The sequence below is a fragment of the Poecilia latipinna genome, unplaced genomic scaffold, assembly GCF_001443285.1.
Source record: "Poecilia latipinna isolate Pla-1442-1.1 unplaced genomic scaffold, P_latipinna-1.0 Scaffold1176, whole genome shotgun sequence".
NCBI lineage: Eukaryota > Metazoa > Chordata > Actinopteri > Cyprinodontiformes > Poeciliidae > Poecilia > Poecilia latipinna.
The window spans coordinates 173,497-185,380 of NW_015113792.1; the positions used below are offsets into that span (position 1 = coordinate 173,497).

The 11,884-nt window shown below is 47.2% G+C and overlaps 1 protein-coding gene across 1 annotated transcript in view; it reads left to right on the forward strand.

Annotated features, from left to right (window-relative positions):
* The window catches only part of LOC106960301 (PKHD1 like 1), a gene marked incomplete at its 3' end in the record, with an annotated part of 33,142 nt that overhangs the window by 7,335 nt on the left and 13,923 nt on the right, over positions 1-11,884 (forward strand). Inside the window, exons 6-22 of the mRNA XM_015053333.1 lie at positions 268-325; positions 409-502; positions 722-775; positions 846-919; positions 991-1,033; positions 2,005-2,255; positions 2,779-2,871; positions 4,189-4,454; positions 4,529-4,620; positions 4,693-4,852; positions 5,395-5,755; positions 9,061-9,215; positions 9,306-9,410; positions 9,501-9,650; positions 9,840-9,964; positions 10,034-10,197; positions 11,501-11,670. Coding sequence (XP_014908819.1) covers positions 268-325; positions 409-502; positions 722-775; positions 846-919; positions 991-1,033; positions 2,005-2,255; positions 2,779-2,871; positions 4,189-4,454; positions 4,529-4,620; positions 4,693-4,852; positions 5,395-5,755; positions 9,061-9,215; positions 9,306-9,410; positions 9,501-9,650; positions 9,840-9,964; positions 10,034-10,197; positions 11,501-11,670 — 2,415 coding nt within the window. The remainder of the gene's footprint in view (positions 1-267; positions 326-408; positions 503-721; positions 776-845; positions 920-990; positions 1,034-2,004; positions 2,256-2,778; positions 2,872-4,188; positions 4,455-4,528; positions 4,621-4,692; positions 4,853-5,394; positions 5,756-9,060; positions 9,216-9,305; positions 9,411-9,500; positions 9,651-9,839; positions 9,965-10,033; positions 10,198-11,500; positions 11,671-11,884) is intronic.

Below are 11,884 nucleotides of genomic sequence, written 5' to 3' on the forward strand. Positions count from 1 at the left end.
GTTCCTCCTCCTGTTCCTCCCCCTGTTTCTCCTCCGGTTTCCTCCTCCAGTTCCTCCTCCTGTTCCTCCTCCGGTTTCCTCCTCCTGTTCCTCCTCCGGTTTCCTCCTCCAGTTCCTCCTCCTGTTCCTCCTCCGGTTCCTCCTCCTGTTCCTCCTCCAGTTCCTCCTCCGGTTTCCTCCTCCGGTTCTCCCTCCAGTTTTCCCATTGTCTCCCTCCACTTGTTTTACCTTCCTGTTCTGGTTCTGATCTGCCCCTCTCTCCTTCAGACCCGTTGGTGGCGCACTCCGACCATCTACTCCCTGAGCCCACTCACCGGCCTCCCAGGTACCACCAGAACCTGCTGCTGGGACCGATCCGGCCCAGTTCAGCCTTCCAGTTTCAGTAACGGGATGTGAACTGTCCTGCAGGAACGCTGGTGACGATCCGAGGCCGGATCTACTCTGACGTTTACGGGAGCAACACGGACCTGAGCTCCAGTGGCCTCAATGTCAGGTTCCTGAGGTGGGCACATCAATCCATAGGGTTGACCAACACACAGGGGTTAAAGGTCACCTCCTCCAAATGAAATGAATCCCTTAAAAAGTCTCAAAAACAAAGAACATAAAAAATGACTGGAGAAATGAATGTGTACGTTGGTAAAACTGTGAGGATGGAACAGCAGCGTTGTGTTAAAAAGCTATGACCCCTGGTGACCCCTGGTGACCCTTTGTGACCCTGCAGGTCCTACATGGGGGGAATGCCCTGCGAGCTGCTGAAGCCCAACTCAGATGAACTGTAAGTGTTCAGGATGTTTGACCAGATCGTTCAGCAAGCAGCTGCTTTAGCTCAGTCTGTCTGTGTGAAGGTACAACCTGCAGCTGGACTCTGAAACGTCAAACTGGGGCTACATGAGCTGCAGGACGACTGGGACCTACGTTGGTAAGAAGCTGCCCTGACCTTTAACCTTTACCCTGGCAGAACAGCAACTGAGCAGGGTTTGATTTCCACAGGTCATCACAACATGAGCTACATCCTGGACGCTGATTATGGAAGGTAAGCCTCTGCTCAGGAGCTCTGCAGGATATTTAATTTAATAATGTCAGAGTTTCAAATATTTATTCAGCAATATTTAGTTTAGGTCATAAACAAAATATTTATCTCCTTAAATATTAAGTGAGTAGGCAAACTATTTAGCTCCAAACGAAATTAGCTCTGAGCTACAGAACGTAATATTTAGCTAACATGCTAACCCACTTTCCGCTATCAAACTAAAAGCTGCATCTTGAGAAGTTCTATATTAAGTTTGTCTTAAACTGAAATGTAGAACAACAAATATAGGGAAAACTATGATAAAGAGCTGAAGTAAAGCGATTTTAAAGCAGGAGTTTATAAAGCAGTTCAGAAGATCCGGCTTTTATTGTTGGTAGTCCACTTCCGGTTATCGGCATGTGAATTTGCATGTTAGCTAAAGAGTTAACTTCAAACTAACTATTCAGCTTGAAGTGAAATATTTAGCTATTAATAGTTTTAAACTACAACATCTACAGATGGATGAATAACATGGTGAAAATATGACTGAAAAAGTAGCTAGCTCGGCGCTAACTGAATATTAGCTAACTCAAATGGAAATATAAATATTTATATTTAGCTTAATATTAATATTTATAAATATTACCAACTAAACATTTAGCTTGAAGTTATGGTATTTATGGATGAATGAATATTATGTTAGAAATATGAACCCCCATTTCTTTTATTACTGGCTAAATAATAAAAATATTGCTGTTAATTTCTGACTGTGTAACTTTGCAAACAGCAACACTTAAATACTCATCTACAAACTGCAGCAACAGTTATAAGCATTTCTCTAAAAGAATCAGTAGGATATAATTCAATAATGGCTCATTTAAAGACCAAGTTGTGCTTTCGTTGAGGCTTCAGAGAGCAAATGAATGACAGCATTATTATTAACTCCGCAATGTTATTGTTGTCACTTTTTAATCTTTACTCTTGTTGCATTTCAGGAGTTTCCCAGAGAAGAATCTGTTCTGGGTTTCATCTTTGTCCAGACTCTCCATGTTCCAGACGTTTGCAGGTATGTTAGTGAGAAACGCAGCATCAGATTTCTGCTCCTCTGCTGACTTCCTGCTGACTTCCTGCCCAGAGGTGACCGCCGTCTCCCCATCCCAGGGCAGCGTCATGGGGGGAACCCTGCTCACCATCCACGGCCGCTTCTTCGACCAGACCGATGAACCCGCCCGGGTTCTAGTCGGAGGTAAACGTGACTGTCAGGGTGGAAACTTTTTAAAACGCTGTCAGAACCAGTTTTCCTGAAGAATGGCAAAACAAAATGTTCATCATGAACAGATGAATGCTGTCTGTTTTAAAGTCATGTAGTGGAGATAATCCTTTTAACACCACAGAAAGCACAAAGACTTCAGACAAAAGGAAAGGATCACAGATGAAAGGAAATAATGTGCTGTGTCTCAGATACTCGGCAGACCGTGACAACAGCGATTCAGCCGATTGTCCTTCATTCGCTGCTGCTGACAGCAGCTGGTGACTGACAACACAATCTGATTAAAATAATCCTTCAAACCAGAGAAAACAATCCAATATGTACAGCTACCAAAGATCTTTACTCATGATAATCAGAAAATTAATGGGTTTCTTTCTCAAAGTCAGATGGATGGATTAAAGGTGCAAAATGTTTTCTTAGTTTGACCTGGAGCTTATCATTACCAGCTCTTTTATCTGTGGCTTTAGACGTTTTCTCCTGCTGTGGTTTCTGTCTGCAGGTCGGCCCTGTGAGGTCCAGAGCGTGGCGGACGACAGGATCACCTGCAGGACGGCCGGACGGCCGGCGGACGACCACCGGCAGGTTCACCCAGGTGAGAGCTGGTGAGGCTGATGCCAGCTAGCTGGAATTTAATCTGCCATCAAAGTGTCGGCATGGATGGAGCAGAACAGCCGATCTGTTATCAGAACCATGGAGCGGAGCTGCTGGGTCACGCTCTGCTTCTCACAGTTTCACATTTCCAAAAATGCAGGAGCAAAACACACGAGCTAGGGTTATTCAGAGAAGGAAGGGCTTCCCTGATTGGCCCAGCAGCATCACTCAGGACTGTTCTGGAAAACAAAAATGTGGAAATCTGCCAGCTACAGTGGTTGGTTTGTTCTGTACTGCAGGATTTTCATGAGATTTGAATGCAATTCAAATCATGCAGAATTTCCCACAAACAGTTGCACTCAGAAGTTTCCACAGTTCAGACGTTTCATCTTAAAGAAACTGTCTGGAAAGGTCCAAAGCAACACGTGGCTCTGCTTGGGGCTGATGTTATGCTATCTGACAGATGAACCCAACACCTGTTTGTGCAGATTGTTCAGAACATCAACTAAAACTGGGGGTTAGCACAGATCCGGTTCCATCTGGGCTCCGATCGCCCGCGGCTGCAGATGATTCTCCGTTCAAGCCGTCGCTTCCGCAGACAAACAACGCCGAGCTGCTTCAGTCTGAAAATCACGTTAACGTCTCAGTTTCAGCCTCCAGCGTGTAAAAACTGTCATGAGGAATCGCTTGGTTTGGCTGTCGCTGCAAAAACAGAACAAAAAACTGAAACAAGAGACAGCAGTCACTAATAAAAACAGAAAAAACCCCCCAAAAAAACGGAAGATTATACAAAAACAGAAAGAAACAATAAAGCAGCAAAATGAAACTAAATCTTATCAGCATAACACAAAGGTAGAGTCACAGGTGGAGTCACAGGTAGAGTCACAGGTGGAGTCACAGGTAGAGTCACAGGTAGAGTCACAGGTAGAGTCACAGGTAGAGTCACAGGTAGGACCACGTAGCTTGAGCAAAGGGTTCTGATTGGACGGTGATTTGGTTTCAAAGGAAGTAGAGCTGGCAGATAATCAGGTTTTCTGACATCAAAGGAATGTTTCCTCGTGAAAGAGGGCGGGGCCTAAATCAGGACCCTGAGGGACGCCATGACTGACGACAGAAGATTCAGCTTACATATGAAACTGGAATGCGTCTGGAAAATTAGACTTGAAGCTGATCAGAACCATTTCTCTGCCACTTTTCCCTAAAATCAGATTGTTGGAATCTTTTATTTTGTTAAAGACCGGAGCATCCAGCAGTACTTCCTGGCTATCGAACAGCGTCAGCTGGATTCTGTACCTGATGCTGTCCCATGCGCCTCCAGGTGGGCGGGGCCTGAAGATGGACGTGTGGAGCGACAAGCGTCCGCGCTCCTTGGACGAGATCTGGAGCTACAACCAGAACACGAGCGGTTACCGGTCCCAGTGGATCGACACGCTGCCGCACGTCTTCCCCAGGGAAGACGATCTGTTCGCCTCTCGGACCAGAGGCTTCCTCATTCCGCCGCTCAGCGGGAACTTCAACATATACCTGCACTGTGACGACAGGTGTGACCTGTACCTGAGCAACTCCAGCCGGCCAGAAGACAAGGTAGCAGCTGCTGCTGATTCCTGACGATAGGCGGCTTCACTTCCTGCTTTGACGTTCCCACTTCCTCTCTCCAGGTGAAAGTGGCTTTCCAGCCCAGATATGTCGGAGACTTCTTCCAGCTGGAGTCCCAGAAATCCGAAATGCTTTTCCTGGAGAAAGGAAAACCGTGAGCATGACTTCACAGCTTATGTGGCAGAAAGCGGTTTGTTCATCTCATCAGCTGGTTTTCCATCTGCAGGTACTACCTGGAGCTTCTGCAGCAGGAGTATTACGGCATCGCTTCGCTCAACATCGGCCTGTTCCAGGAGGAAAGTTCCTTCACAGCAGCGCAGTCGGACGACGCCGTCGATGAAATCCAGGACATTGTCGCTGAATATGAAGCATTTGACGAGGAGCAGGTACAGGATCAGGACTCCAGATCAGAACTTTAACTCTTTTAAATTTGCTCCCAGTTTTCTAACTGGAATTTTAAAAAACTTTAAATTTAAATTTACCAGGTTAATTCTTTAAAGTTTGAAAACATCAGTGCAGTTTTATAGGAAATTATAAGGAAATTCTGCTCTGGGCTCCATATTGGTTCTGGCCCAAGAGGAACGGTCAGAGTCAGTGGTGAACAGGGTTTCTCTGTGTATCATAAGCCTGGCAGGCTGCCAGGCTGGAGGAAACCCTGGAATGTAAATGTTCAGGTTTGCAAGACCAGCGAGAGCCAGAATGGACTTCAGGGTTCAAGCTTCCTGAGTAAAACTGTTCTTCAGTGGGATCAGAGGACGCAGGACGTCTCATGGTTAAACTTCCCAGATTAGAACCGTCGCTTCTTCTGTCACTGCTTCTAATGCAGCGAGACGTTCATTGTCCCAAAGACAAACCGCAGGACAGAATCCCTCCTCTGGCTCCTTCCTTCATCTGAGCTCCTCTTTGTCTCATGTCCACCGTCCATCAGGTGCTGACCTTTGACTCGTGGTCCTCTGGGGTCGCAGCCGTCAGGGAGGTGCAGAAGGTCAGCGTCAGCAGCGGCTGTGCCAGCCATCTATGTGGAAGCACCTTCTTCAGCCTGCGCTACGGGAACGCCCAGACCGGTGACTTCCGTGCTCCGCCGCCTGCTAGCCGGCCGCTCTGCGCCTGTGAAACTCCTGATGGTTTGGTGTTTTCTCCTGCAGGACTCGTCCCTGTGAGCGCCTCAGCGGAGGAGCTACAGGCGGCTCTGAACAACCTGTGGTCTATCAAACCTGACAGCGTCACCGTCACCAAGCAGGAGGACGCCCAGGGGTCTCACTACACCGTCACCTTCAACTCTGACAGAGGTGGGAGGACAAAGCAACTGGCAGAATGACACGTTCAGGCTGCAGCATCACTTCCAGGGAGCTAACAACTCTGGTCGCTCCAGTTGGTCTGAATACGTTCCTGTCTGAGTGACCAGAGTTCAGCCAACATCCTGAGCTCCTGACTGAAATGTTCTCTCAGTCCCACAGCAGCTTCCTGATGACTGTCAAGCATCTGCTGAGTTTGGGAAACTAAAGTAGAGATGGGAACTTAAGTCCAAGCAGCTGGTGAACAGAGCAGTGTTCAATCTGTGCAGTTGCTAAGCTAGCCTTTTCATGGTGATGTATCCAAGCTTCACATCTGATTTTAGGATTGAGGAGAAATGGAACACAAATAACCTTTATCGTCCCTCAGAGGGGACATTCAAGGAAATGGACAGACATTCAGCAGCGGGGACAACACATTGTCCAATCACGGGCACGGAGAGACGTTGTCCAACAGTGATGTTATTTTAGTCCTTCGATCTGGGGGATCAGTCAGCGGGTCACTGTTCCTTTAGCCCTTGTATGTAGAAATGGGGTCCAACCGACCCCACACATGTAAAACTTGTATCATTTGCCATAGTCCTCTACGTTTGTCTCAGTCCTCGCACACACTGTGTAAACGACAGTATACTATATTTCTAAATAATTGAAAATAGATTATGACCAACAGGGTCAATGGGCTAGTTCTCAGAAGTCAAGATACGACTCATGAAGGAGTAGACAGACTAGAAGTTTGCAGATGTGAGTGCCTTGTATTCACAGTGAATAATTATATACATATGTACATCACAATAGGAAAAACAGAACATTCAAATGGCCATGTTAAATAAAAAAAATACACAAGAAAAACAATTAAATTAACAAATCAAAGAAACATAAATGAGTTCCATAGTTCTGGCAACAAGCCACACCATTCAGTTTATTAACCCCCAGAACTGGGGTGGTTCAACAGGTCAGGTGAGTTGGCTAGAGCGCTTGCTGCAGTTCCTAGGCTGACAAAAGTCAGATCAGAGTGGGAACAGTTTTGTTCCTGGGCTGCAGGAAGTCTCCCACCAGCCTGGTGGGGAAACCAAACCTTTTGGCACCACAGGTGAAATCCTTTTAGGCTCTTGACCCGAATCTTCAGCTCGCCATGGAACCTGGCCAATTCCGCAGTTCATAATATACCCAGCAAATGGGTATATTAGCTGGTACATGTGACTCAGACACTCAACAACCATTGGCTGCTTAGTAATTCTCGCGAGAATTGCAGTTATATATCAAACTATCGCGAGACTTTGGAAGGCGAAGGGGATAAATAGTAGAGAACCAGAAAATGGAACTCAACATCTACACTCGGGTTACACGAGAGTTAAGAGGCTCCAACACGGAGGGCCCAGCCAGGCCTTCAGGTCTTCAGGCTGCGGATGGATGGAGTTCCTCAGCTATGGAGGAATTTTCCTGCCTTAATCCAAGAGGAATCCAAGAGTCCATGACGTGACTCTGCAACATCGCATGGACATCGGGGGCAGTTCCCCTGGATCGGCAGACTGGGGTGGTGGTCCTCCTGTTCAGAAAGGGGGACCGGAGGGTGTGCTCCAATTACAGGGTGGTCACACTCTTAAGCCTCCTGGTAAGGTCTATTCAGGGGTCCTGGAGCGGAGGGTCCATCGGATAGTCGAACCTCGGATTCAGGAAGAGCAGTGTGGTTTTCGTCCTGGTCGTGGAACACTGGACCAGCTCTACACCCTCAGCAGGGTCCTGGAGGGTGCATGGGAGTTCGCCCAACCGGTCTACATGTGTTTTGTGGACTTGGAGAAGGCGTTGGACCGTGTCCCTATGGGGCCCTGTGGGGGGGTTCTCCGGGAGCATGGGGTACCGGGCCCTTTGATACGGGCTGTCAGGTCCCTGTACGACCGGTGTCAGAGTCTGGTCCACATTGCCGGCAGTAAGTCGGTCTCCAAGACCATGGCCTCCAAATCCGAGGCCATGGTCTTGAGCCGGAAAAGCGTCGAATGTCTTCGCTATGGATAATCCAAGAGCACACATGTTCAGTCTGAAAACAGGATTTCATGTCTTTTGTTCTCAAAACTTGTAATACTTTTGCTTATATTTCCATTTTGAAAGCAGGACTTCATATTTTTGTTAACTTAACTTGTAACGCTTGTACTCAAAACTTCTCCTGGTGCTCTCACTTAGTCTCTGCTCAGACTCTCTGCTCGCTTTTGGAAACGCCTTTTGGCACAGTCGCCTAGCAACCTCAGCCAATAGAATGACAGTGTTGTACTGGGTGCACTTGTTTCCTTCTAGTGGATGTGCCTGTGTGTCTACTATTGATTGTAGCAACCTGCACCACCTACTGGATGTAGGGAGGAACAACCAATGTTTCTCCCTATACACACATATATTGATCGATCAATAGATATCAAGTCGTAACTGTTGTCTTTGGTTGGGTGAACAAAATCCTGCCTAAGATCAGTAGCTGTTAGCGATGAGCAGCTGTTAGTGATGAGCAGCTGTTAGCGATGAGCAGCTGTTAGTGATGAGCAGCTGTTAGTGATGAGCAGCTGTTAGCGATCAGTAGCTGTTAGCGATCAGTAGCTGTTAGCGATCAGTAGCTGTTAGCGATCAGTAGCTGTTAGCGATCAGTAGCTGTTAGCGATGAGCAGCTGTTAGTGATGAGCAGCTGTTAGCGATCAGTAGCTGTTAGCGATCAGCAGCTGTTAGCGATCAGTAGCTGTTAGCGATGAGCAGCTGTTAGTGATGAGCAGCTGTTAGCGATCAGTAGCTGTTAGCGATCAGTAGCACTTCTGGCAGATATTTAGTCTGCTACGGAACAGAAAGCTGACATTGTTGTTTCTCCCTACATCCAGTAGGTGGCACAGGTTGCTACAATCAATAGTAGCCACACAGGCTCACCCGCTATAAGGAAACAAACACACCCAGCACAACACTTTCATTTTTTGGCGGAGAGGTTGCCTGGCGACTGTGCCAAAAGGCAGTTCCATGTTTTGCAAGCGAGCAGAGAGTCTGAGCAGAGACTGTCAGCCAGAGAAGTTTTGAGTACAAGAGTTGCGAGTTTTGAGAAGAAAGGCATGAAATCCTGCTTTCAAAATGAAAATGTGAGCTCTTGGATTATGGCAGGAATATTCCTCCATACACGGCGCCCTGAAACGGAGCTGAGAGCTTAATGTGTCAGATAAGAGCAGAATCAGTCATTCAGTTCGGACCAGAACATTTCTACGTTTCCATCAGTTTGTGCTCAACGGCCATTTTAAGCATCTAAGCTACGATAAATGATTGAAACCTTTGTCCTCTGCCAGGTGACTTTGCCCCTCTGAACTTTGAGGTCTTCGGCTCAGACACCAACGTCTCCGTCTCAGAGGTCACCAAGGGTCAAAGCAACATGGCAGCCTTCACTCTGAGTTGGGCCGGGTTTCCTGCGGCACCCGTTGCCTTCAACGCCACTGCGTCCGAGGTCCGTACCTGTCCACCTGATGGTCGTCAGACTCAGATCTGGTCTCCATTTCGTCTCCTCTGAGATGTCTCCGGTCGTGTTTCTGGACAGGTCCAGTCCGTCCTGGAGGACCTGATGAAGGCTGATTGTCCCGCCGAGGTTCTGACCACTCAGGGCACCAACGTCAAGTACTTCAACGACTTTGAGGACCCTGAGGTCAGTGGACAAAGTGAAGCAGTGTGTCATCAGGCATGAGACGTCCTGACGCTGTCCAACTGTCCCCTAACTGACCTCTGACCTCCACAGTTCACCGCCGCTCAGAGTGGGACTCCTGAGGACCACTCCGGGTTCTGCGGGTTCTGGTCACTGAAGAACGCAGACGCTCTGTTCAGGGAAACCTTCACCAAAGAGTCCGGAGGACAGTATGGACCGGTGTCCCTGGACCAGCACCCCACCGTAAGACGGATGGACAGATATGCAGCTTTGATCTGAACGCTTCCAACATTTGAAAAACATACAAGAAAACAGTCAAATTGGCTCCTCAGAGGCTTAAAGCAGAAAACGTGACAGAAACGTGTCTAAACCGTGTCTAGGAGAGAGCCTGAAGTCCTCCAGGTGTCAGAAACTTTTCCTCTGTCTCCCCAGCTCTGCTTTGCCTATAAGGGACGTCTGAGGGACGAGATGGGGGTGAAGTTCAGCTACAGTGACAGCAGTGGTCAGACCCAGACCCAGACCTCCAGGATCAGCACCATGTTCAGCAGCGGGGACAGGTAATGAGTGCGCAGAGGAAGAGGCCGTGATGCCTCTGTGGCGCTCTGAGGCTCATACTTTCCCCTCAGGTGGAGCTACAAGTGCGTTGATCTTCAGAGCGCCCTTCAGACCGCCGTGGTCGGCAGCAGGTTCCTCCTGCAGGAGCTGCTTCTCTACAGAGACGCCTCCGCCGCAGACTACTATGTGGACGCGGTTCACATTGGGAAGACTCCGACTGCCATGGACGAGAACGGTGCGGGTCAAACTTCCTCCTAGTTCAGCTGGTGTGGAGTTAAACCAGACTGGGGGCCTCATGCATAAAACACTGCGCAGTTTTCACACTAAAACTTGGAGAAAAATTTAGAAAAGTGCAGCACACAAAAAGTATCAGATGTATAAAGCCGTGCACACACACATGGCTGCGCACCTTTCCTTTATAAATCCTAATTTACAGGAAACGGAGCAGCTGCTGCTCCGCCTGTCGCCTCCATAAATACGTCTTAATGTAAATTAGCATAAATACCCGGGAAAAAAATCCAAATTAATAAAATAAAAAACAAAGAGGTCTAAGTTCAAGTGCCTGAACAGCAGCAGTTCAGCCGGGATTTAGAGACAGAGAGTCAGAGGGCCTTTGGGTGGGAATGTGGACGTTTATTCTGAATAGTAGAATCATGTGAATAAGTTGTACATTTACAGAATAAAGATGCTTTATGTCCATAAGGCGCTTTCACAAAGCGGGAGGCTGGATGGCTGCAGCTGGACCGGTACCGGTACCGCTCGGCTCCTTCTTTAAGTTCTGCTCAGAGACCCAGGATGATCAGTCTGGATGAATCTAAACACCAATAAACCATCAGATCAATATGATCTCTGATCAATCCTCCCTCTGTTCTCCATCAGAGCCAAAGCTCCACATTACGGCTCACCTGGATGCAGCTACTGATATCCGTGTGACTGCAGACACACCTGGATCACCTCAAATAATCAAAGCTGTTGATTAGTTTCACTCAGCAGGTTGGAGTTAATCTGCTGAGCCTGTTTCCTGTTTTCAGTGAGAATGAAATGACCCCATAGATGCATTTCGGCTCACAGATCAATGTGTTACATCTCTATGAGACACAAACTGAGGAAAAGTGCCATTTACATTGGAGCGAGGTTTTCACATCCTTTTATTTTTATTTTGTGTTCGTGTTAGCTTATTGTCTGAGGATGAATGGGTTCAGTTTCATCGTTTAACAATAAAATATTAAAATCATGAAAAACATTGGTTTGGTGCTTCTTGGTCTAAATAACTGAATGTAGTCAGACTTCATTGATTTTAGGTGTGTTTTGACGCTTTGTGGTTTGATATTGTTCACAGAAAAAGTTTGTGTGGCTGCTGCACATTTTCACGCCGAGCGAAAAAGTGTGTAAACCTTGATGCAAAGTTAATTTTTATACATGCCGACTTGTGCATAAAATATGGGACCGCACATTTTTTGTGCACGCCGCTTTATGCATGAGGCCCCTGGTCTTCATGATTAACTTAGTGACTCATTTCATCTCCTGTCGTTTCCCAGCTGTCCTCCTCAGGAGAAGACCTCCTCCCTTCGAGGACTCTGGGAAGTCCATCAAATCGTTCTCCGTCACCAAACACCAACCGACCGCTTCTCAGGTCACTTACAGGATCGTTGCCACACCGCTGGACTGCGCCTTCAACTTCCCTTTGATGGAGATCAGCTTCATGAAGGTAGTTTCTAGTTTATTTCTAGTTGGTTTCTAGTTGGTTTCTGGTTTGTTTCTGGTTTGTTTCTAGTTGGTTTCTGGTTTGTCTCAGGTTGATTTCTAGTTGGTTTCTAGTTGGTTTCTGGTTTGTCTCAGGTTGATTTCTAGTTGATTTCTAGTTGGTTTCTGGTTTGTTTCTAGTTGATTTCTAGTTGGTTTCTGGTTTGTTTCTAGTTGGT